The following is an 8,867-nucleotide window of genomic DNA, read 5'->3' on the forward strand; positions in this document are numbered from 1 at the left end:
TTCTGGTCCTTCCTGTGCTCTGCACTGGGGTCATGGCTCGGCTCTCTTGGCCTGGGTGGGGCAGGACAAGGGGAGTGGCTTTAAACTGCCAGAGGGCAGGGCTGGATGGGATATTGGGAAGGAATTCCTGGCTGGGAGGGTGGGCAGGCCCTGGCACAGGTGCCCAGAGAAGCTGTGGCTGCCCCTGGATCCCTGGGAGTGTCCCAGGCCAGGTTGGACAGGGCTTGGAGCACCCTGGGCTGGTGGGAGGTGTCCCTGCCCATGGCAAGGGTGGGATCCTTAAGTTTCCCTCCATCCCAAACCATTCTGGAATCCTGTGATTCCATGGAGTTGGAGGATGTTCTAGGCTGGGTTTAGAACCAGAGACCTGAGAGCCCCTTCCAGTGCCCAAAGGGGCTCCAGGAGAGCTGGAGAGGGACAAGGGATGGAGGGACAGGACACAGGGAATGGGTTCCCACTGCCAGAGGGCAGGGATAGATGGGATATTGGGAAGGAATTCCTGGCTGGGAGGGTGGGCAGGCCCTGGCACAGGTGCCCAGAGAAGCTGTGGCTGCCCCTGGATCCCTGGGAGTGTCCCAGGCCAGGCTGGACAGGGCTTGGAGCACCCTGGGCTGGTGGGAAGTGTCCCTGCCATGGCAGGAGTGGGACTGGATGGGATTTAAGGTCCTTCCAAGCCAAACCATTCCATGATTTTATGAACCACAACTGGAGAAGCCTTTTTATACATGCCTGTAAAATGGGGGGTTAAGAAAGAACAGATTTCTCCAAGTCCTGGCTGCCAGCACAGATTGGATCTGTGCCACTCCCTGCCCTCACACCCAGGGGCACTGAGGGAATCCGTGTGGATGGCTCAGAGGGAGAGGGAAACTCTGCTCCTCCTGCTGGCTCCAGGGATGAGAACTCAGTCCTTGTGTTCAGACCCAAGCAAAGTTCACTCCAATACAGAGGTTTATTTAAAAAGTCCAAGCAAACACACGACCAGCTGGGCTGGGCTAGTCCAGGCGAGCCTTCAGGGTCCTCGTGGTGATCTTGTCTTTCTCTCTGGAGGGGGAAGGAGAGCAGATCATTAATAAATCCAGGTTTAATCCCTACAAACAGCTTGTCCCTCCCTGAGGAAGCCACAGGTGCCCAGGCAGGTTGTACCAGTGCAGGGTCACCTGGGCTTAAGGTGGCCATGACAATGAGGACACCTTGTCCTGCCCTGTCCTCCTCCACCCCAGGGGAGCTCCCAGATTTGGGATGTCCAGGAAGCTGCAGGGAAGCAGCACCATGAGCAAATTAAGCTGCTTCAGAAGCCAGTCTGGCTGCAGAGCTGGGAGCCACCACTGCCTCCAGCTGAGGCAGAGCATCCTGGTGGCTGCTGCTCCCCCTGTGTGAGGAGCCACCTCCAGCATTCCCGTGGGAATGCAGCCAGGGAATCCCTGTGTCTGACCCACCCCAGGGTTCATGTCCCACGGCTCCTGCACTTCAAGCAGCAGCCACTGAAACAAAACACTGGGAAGTGACAAAGCATTGCTGGGGATGCTGGTGGGAGGGGGCAGGATTAGGGATACCCTGGAAGGGAAAGCAATCCCTGGAGTGCAGAGCTCGTGCAGTGCCCCCTCTGCAGGGGAGGGAGCAGCACTCACATGATGTGAACCACCACACCCATCCCAGAGAGGGCATCTCTGTCCACGGCGTTCAGCATGGCCTGGGAGATCGTCTCAAAGAGGTGGTCGGGCTCCTGAGGAACAGAGAGAGCACAGACTGGGCTCAGAACTGCTCCCTGACCACTGCATTTGGTCCAAACCAAAGGTATTCCCCAACACCCTGCAAGGCTGTTTAGCCCAGAGCTCCTCTGGAAGCACCACAGGATGGAGCTTTGCCCCAGCCCTGCAGGGATGTACTGGTGTGGCCTCCTCAGTAACCACTGTATCTAAGGGAGTTACAAGGATTCCACACGTGTTTCCAGGTACCAGGGGAGGGGAGGTTTAGGTTTTTCCTGCCTTGGCCAGGGAGCTGGTGGGTGTTTGGAGTCTGATCCCTCTGGTTGTTGGTGGTTCTCCTGTCCTGGGTGAGATTATTTCATGCTTGTTCCCCTTCCTTGAGGTTTTTCATTGTGTTTGTCTGATTCATTTGTTTCTTTTGGTTTGGTTTTGTTTTCCTCTCAATTTTCCCTTTCCCCTGGGGGTGGGATCCCACAAACTGTGGATACAAGGGGGGCACGATGGGCTCAAGCTCTGCCAGAGGAAATGGAAGTTGGAGAGCAGAAAGAAATTCTTTGCAGAGAGAGTGCTCAGGGATTGGAATGGGCTGCCCAGAGAGGGGGTGGATTCCCCATCCCAGGAGGGTTTTAAGGTGAGATTGGACATGGAACTGAGTGCCATCATCTGGTAAAGGGACTGGAGTTGGACCAAGGGTTGGACTTGATGATCTTGGAGGGCTTTTCCAACCCAATCCATTCCATGGATGTGGCACTGAGTGAGAATCCACCACATCTTGATCCAACCCCACTGTGATCACCAGCCCAGGGCACTCTGTGCCCTGGTCTGGTGATCACAGTAGGGTTGGATCAAGGGTTGGACTTGGTGATCTCAGAGGTCTCTTCCAACCCAACTGAGAAGAGCAATGAGGCTGGAGAAGGGACTGGAGCACAAGTGCTGTGGGGAGAGGCTGAGGGAGCTGGGGGTGTTCAGCCTGGAGAAGAGGAGGCTCAGAGGTGACCTCAGCACTGTCTGGAACTGCCTGAAGGGAAGTTCTGGCCAGGTGGGGGTTGGTCTCTTCTCCCAGGCACTCAGCAATAGGACAAGGGGGCACGATGGGCTCAAGCTCTGCCAGGGGAAATTGAAGTGGGAGAGCAGAAAGAAATTCTTTGCAGAGAGAGTGCTCAGGCATTGGAATGGGCTGCCCAGAGAGGGGGTGGATTCCCCATCCCTGGAGGATTTTCAACTGAGCTTGGCCGTGGCACTGAGTGCCATGATCTGGTAAAGGGACTGGAGTTGGACCAAGGGTTGGACTTGATGATCTCGGAGGCCTTTTCCAACCCAATCCATTCTATGGATGTGGCACTGAGTGAGAATCCACCATGTCTTGATCCAACCCCACTGGGATCACCAGCCCAGGGCACTGAGTGCCAGAGTGATCACAGTAGGGTTGGATCAAGGGTTGGACTTGATGATCTTGGATCAAGGGTTGGATTTGATGATCTTGGAGGTCTTTTCCAACCCAATCCATTCTATGATTCTACAGTGTGATTGTAAATGTTAGAAAATATAATTTATTCTTTTTATTCACTTCAGTTTCTTTTGAGTGTGTTTCTTTCCAGTTCTTTTCCCTTTCCTTTGCTGGGAAAGTTCTGGGAGGGTCAAGGGGGGCCAGTCAAGGGTTGGTAACAGCTAAACCAAACCTATGACAAGGGGGCACAGAGAGGGGGGCAATAATCCCTGGCTGTGAGGGGGCCCAGCCCTGCACTCACCATGTCTGGCTCCCAGAGGGACTCACACATTCCATACATCTGCTCCGAGCAGGTCCCGCTCACCACGAAGTCATCGGTGACCATCGGGCAGCCAATCAGGTCCAGGGAGCAGATAAAGGGCTCGTGTGTCAAGGGGTCCAGCCCAGCAATCACAGGCTCTGTGTAATAAGGGCCAAACCTGGGGGGAAAACAGCACAGCTCAGGGATGGGATGGACCCCCAGGATCATCCAAGCCCAGCTCCTGGCCCTGCACAGACACACCAAACCCCCACCCTGTTCCTGAGCATTGTCCAAACACTCCTGGAGCTCTGGCAGCCTCAGGGCTGTGCCCAAACCCTGGGGAGACTGGTCAGTGCCCACCACCCTCTGGGGGAAGGACCTTTCCCTGAGATCCAACTTTAGAATCACAGAATCAGTTGGGTTGGAAGAGACCTCCGAGATCATCAAATCCAACCCTTGATCCAAGATCAGCAAGTCCAACCCTTGATCCAACCCCACTGTGATCACCAGCCCAGGGCACTCAGTGCCCTGGGCTGGTGATCACAGTAGGGTTGGATCAAGACATGTTGGATTCTCTGTCCCTGGAGGTGTTTAAGAGGAGACTCAGAGCCACTCTGTGCCCTGGGCTGGTGATCACAGTGGGGTTGGATCAAGACATGGTGGATTCTCACTCAGTGCCACATCCATAGAATGGATTGGGTTGGAAAAGACCTCTGAGATCATCAAGTCCAACCCTTGGTCCAACTCCAGTCCCTTTACCAGATCATGGCACTCAGTGCCACGGCCAAGCTCAGGTGAAAAACCTCCAGGGATGGGGAATCCACCCCCTCTCTGGGCAGCCCATTCCAATCCCTGAGCACTCTCTCTGCAAAGAATTTCCTTCTGATCTCCAACTTCAATTTCCCCTGGCAGAGCTTGAGCCCATCGTGCCCCCTTGTCCTATTGCTGAGTGCCTGGGAGAAGAGACCAACCCCCACCTGGCCAGAATTTCCCTTCAGGCAGTTCCAGACAGTGCTGAGGTCACCTCTGAGCCTCCTCTTCTCCAGGCTGAACACCCCCAGCTCCCTCAGCCTCTCCCCACAGCACTTGTGCTCCAGTCCCTTCTCCAGCCTCGTTGCTCTTCTCAGTTGGGTTGGAAGAGACCTCTGAGATCATCAAGTCCAACCCTTGATCCAACCCTACTGTGATCACCAGCCCAGGGCACTCTGTGCCCTGGGCTGGTGATCACCGTGGGGTTGGATCAAGACATGGTGGATTCTCACTCAGTGCCACATCCATAGAATCACAAAATCACAGGATGGATTGGGTTGGAAAAGCCCTCTGAGATCATCAAGTCCAACTCTTGGTCCAACTCCAGTCCCTTTACCAGATCATGGCACTCAGTGCCACGGCCAAGCTCAGTTGAAAACCCTCCAGGGATGGGGAATCCACCCCCTCTCTGGGCAGCCCATTCCAATCCCTGAGCACTCTCTCTGCAAAGAATTTCTTCCTGATATCCCACCCTGTCCCTGCCCCTCAGGAGAAGCTGGAGCAGCTCTGAGGCCTCCCCAGCCCAACCACTCCAATCCAATTCCACATCCCACATAAACTTCCAGCCAAGGGGAAACATCCCAGAGCTGCTTTCAGTGAGGGGACCTTTCAGGGCAAACCAGAATTGCCCTGCAATGGTTTTGGTCAGGCAATTTCCACAATCTTGGACTGCTGCAGGATTATTTCAGCAACATTCAACAAGCTGTTGTGAGGAAGCTGCTGATGGCAGCACTGAATTCTCAGGTTTCCTTTTGCCACACCACGAGCAGCTGTCACAGGAACCCTCCTGAACCTCCCACCACCTCCAGGCCCAGCCCAGCTCCAGCAGCCTCTGCAGGGGCAGCAGATCTGGCTGAGTTACCTTCTCTCATAGAGCAGGTTGGACACCATGCTCATGAAAGTCTGAGGCTTGATCTGCCTTCCCTCCTTCAGCTCATACAGGTTCAGCCTGAACTTCAGTCTCTGGGCACTGTGAGAGATGAGAACTGGCATTAGAGCAAAGCAGGTGGTTTTTCTCTCCCCTTCAGCCAGGCCTGGACTGTTCTGCTGCTGACAGAGGCAGGAGGTGCCTGAAGGAGGTGCAGATACACCTCTCAAGTTAATATCAGTTCTGATGTGGCCTTAAATCACATGCAGGTGTATTTAAAAAGCTCTCACAGAAGGGGAACCAACCCCAGGAGCGCTGGCACTCATTATTTTATATTAATTATACAAATTATCCCCTCCCCAGCACTAAACACGGGTATTTAAGCCTCGCACGAGCTGCCCTGGGCACGGGCTGTAGAAAAGCCTCTCCCCGGCCGTGGGTGGCCCCCAGGGCCGCACTCACACGGTCTGCACGTCGGTGGCCAGCCCGGCCAGGCCGATGTACAGCCGGTGCCCCATGGGGAAGATCTTCTGGAAGTCCGTGGTCACCGTCTGGGCCTGGATGCCGAAGCGCCGGTCGGCGGCGATGGCCACGCAGCCCTTGCCCTTCATGGCCATGACGGCCCCGCCGTTGTACGACATGATCGACTGCAAAGGGAGAGGGGAGAGGGGAGAGGGGAGAGGGGAGAGCTCAGCGGCACCGCCGGGCCGGGCCGGGCCGGGCCTGGCTGCGCCTCATGGGCCCGGCGGAGCCTCCCCCGCGGCCGGGGCACCCCCAGGCACGGCCCACCCGCCTCCCCCGCGCCTCACCATGGCTGCGGCCGTTCGGATCGCGCTCACACCGCGCTCAGACTCGGCTTAAACTCGGCTCGGACCCCGCCCGGACCCCGCTCGGTCCCGGCTCTGACTCCGCTCGGTCCCCGCTCGGTCCCGCCTCAGGCTCCGCCGCGCCGCTGGTCCCGCCCACCAACGCTTCCCATTGGTCGCGGCCGCCGCGTCGCGGAGAAGCTCCGCTCGCGATTGGCTGGCGGGGCTGGGCCGCGCGGAGCTGATTGGGTGAGGCGGCCGGGAGGGAGGGGCGGGGAAAAGTGAGGAGTCACAGTGAGCGAGGCATGATGGGAGTGGGGAAACAGCTGGATCGGGGGGAACAGCTGGATGGGGAAGGGATGGATTGGATGGGGAACAGCTGGATGGGGAAGGGATGGATTGGATGGGGAACAGCTGGATGGGGAAGGGATGGATTGGGGGAACAGCTGGATGGGGAACAGCTGGATGGGGAACGGATGGATTGGATGGGGAACAGCTGGATGGGGAAGGGATGGATCGATGGGGAACAGCTGGATGGGGAACAGCTGGATGGGGAACAGCTGGATGGGGAACAGCTGGATCAGTGGGGAACAGCTGGATCAGTGGGGAACAGCTGGATGGGGAAGGGATGGATCGATGGGGAACAGCTGGATTGGGGGAACAGCTGGATGGGGAACAGCTGGATGGGGAACAGCTGGATGGGGAACAGCTGGATGGGGAACGGATGGATTGGATGGGGAACAGCTGGATGGGGAACAGCTGGATGGGGAAGGGATGGATTGGATGGGGAACAGCTGGATGGGGAACAGCTGGATGGGGAAGGGATGGATTGGATGGGGAACAGCTGGATGGGGAACGGATGGATGGGGAACAGCTGGATCAGTGGGAGAACGGAGGGATCAGTGGGGGACAGCTGGATAGATGGAACAGCTGGATGGGGAACAGCTGGAGCAATGGGGAACAGCTGGATCAATGGGGAACAGCTGGATCAATGGGGAACAGCTGGATGGGGAACAGGTGGATCAGTGGGGGAACAGCTGGGTCAATGGGGCACAGCTGGATCTGGGGAAACAGTTGCATCAGTGGATGAACAGCTGGATCAGTGGGGGCACAGCTGGATCAATGGAAAACAGCTGGGTCAGTGGATGAACAGCTGGATCAGTGGGGGCACAGCTGGATCAATGGGGGCACAGCTGGCTCAGTGGATGAACAGCTGGCTCAGTGGGGGCACAGCTGGCTCACTGGGGGTGAAGTCCTGCCCGAGGGCAGGAGATCCGGGTGTCTGGGAACACCCTCCGTGCCCCACACGGCCGGTCCCAGCGGGCCAGGGCCCCTCAGCCCCCCCGGGACACACAGCCCAGCCTGTGCCTGGGTTACTCCTAAAGTCTGTTTTAAAGTGTGTTTTTAGAGTGTTTCCCGTTGTAAATGCTGCTGGCAGGAGTCAGAGCCCCCATTCTGTGTGGTGGGAACGTCCCAGGCTCTGGGGAGAGAAGGGGCAGCAGAGCCAGAGGGAAGAACAAGGATCTCCCCAGCACTTTCTGCCCTGAATTAAACCAGAAATTTCATTATTTCTGGTATGGAAATAAAATCGCAGCAAGCAGGGAACATAAAGAGGTTTTACAAGAGTTTTTAAGAGGGGAAGCTCAGCAATGCAGAGTCTGGAACCCCTTCAGCTTGTTTGTCAAAATACAGGATGTGGATGGAAGAGGCTTTCAGGTCCCTGCTCCCATTTTATTGTCCCAGCGCGTCCTTTGGGTTATGGGACACTTGAGGTGCCGCGCGGGGCTGATCTGTCACAGCAGGGGCTGCTTTTTCCTCTCCCCCCGCGCCTTGGAGGGAGTTGGGAGCCCCCTGGGAGCACATCCCGGCCCTGGTGCCTTCTCTCCATCCATCCGGCCCATCCCGGGCCGTCCTTGGACCGCTCCGGAGAAAGGGGGGATAAAAGAGGCGTAAAAGGATCTGGGACCGTCCCTGGGTGGGCTCGAACCACCAACCTTTCGGTTAACAGCCGAACGCGCTAACCGATTGCGCCACAGAGACCGCGCTGGGAGCGCCGCTCCGCCCGCTGGAGTCAGCCCGGGATAACCGGGATGGGGCACCGGGATAACCGGGATGGGGCACCGGGATGGGGCACCGGGATGGGGCACCGGGATAACCGGGATGGGGCACCGGGATGGGGCACCGGGATAACCGGGATGGGGGCACCGGGATGGGGCACCGGGATGGGGCACCGGGATGGGGCACCGGGATAACCAGGATGGGGCACCGGGATGGGGCACCGGGATGGGGCACCGGGATAACCGGGATGGGGCACCGGGATGGGGCACCGGGGATGGGGCTACCGGGATAACCGGGATGGGGGCACCGGGGATGGGGGCACCGGGATAACCGGGATGGGGGCACCGGGATGGGGGCACCGGGATAACCGGGATGGGGGCACCGGGATAACTGGGATGGGGGCACTGGGATAACTGGGATGGGGGCGCCGGGGATGGGGATACCAGGATACAGAGAATAAGGTGCGGGGATAACCGGGGATGGGGGCACCGGGGTAACCAGGGATGGAGGCACCGGGATACCGGGGATGGAGGCACCGGGATACAGGGGATAGGGGTCCCGGGGATAGGAAATCCGGGATACGGGGCGTCGGGATACCGGGAAACGGGGCAGCGGGGCTGGAGGTACCGGGGAACCGGCACCGGGACACCGG

The 8,867-nt window shown here is 58.0% G+C and overlaps 1 protein-coding gene and 1 non-coding gene across 2 annotated transcripts; both read right to left on the reverse strand.

The window, feature by feature from the left end:
* Positions 1–930: 930 nt before the first annotated feature.
* On the reverse strand, positions 931–6,309 carry PSMB3 (proteasome 20S subunit beta 3). Its single transcript, XM_071577301.1, has 6 exons — positions 6,161–6,309; positions 5,814–5,998; positions 5,346–5,453; positions 3,455–3,632; positions 1,629–1,723; positions 931–1,041 (listed from the first exon to the last, which is right to left on the reverse strand). Exons 1-6 carry the CDS (start codon positions 6,161–6,163, stop codon positions 993–995), a joined length of 618 nt encoding a protein of 205 aa, XP_071433402.1. The 5' UTR covers positions 6,164–6,309; the 3' UTR covers positions 931–992.
* A 1,814-nt stretch (positions 6,310–8,123) lies between these two features.
* TRNAN-GUU (transfer RNA asparagine (anticodon GUU)) lies at positions 8,124–8,197 on the reverse strand. Its single transcript has one exon. It is a non-coding gene; the product is annotated as a tRNA-Asn (tRNA).
* Positions 8,198–8,867: the final 670 nt, after the last annotated feature.

Source organism: Pithys albifrons, chromosome 25, assembly GCF_047495875.1.
Source record: "Pithys albifrons albifrons isolate INPA30051 chromosome 25, PitAlb_v1, whole genome shotgun sequence".
NCBI classification, from domain to species: Eukaryota; Metazoa; Chordata; class Aves; order Passeriformes; family Thamnophilidae; genus Pithys; species Pithys albifrons.

Excerpts from the sequence above, each read along its gene's own strand:
- PSMB3 (XM_071577301.1), bottom strand. Across the intron at positions 3,633-5,345 it reads AACCTGCTCTATGAGAGAAG|GTTTGGCCCTTATTACACAG; the intron begins GTAACTCAGCCA and ends TTTTCCCCCCAG. Across the intron at positions 1,042-1,628 it reads GGTGTGGTGGTTCACATCAT|AGAGAAAGACAAGATCACCA; the intron begins GTGAGTGCTGCT and ends TTCCCCCTCCAG.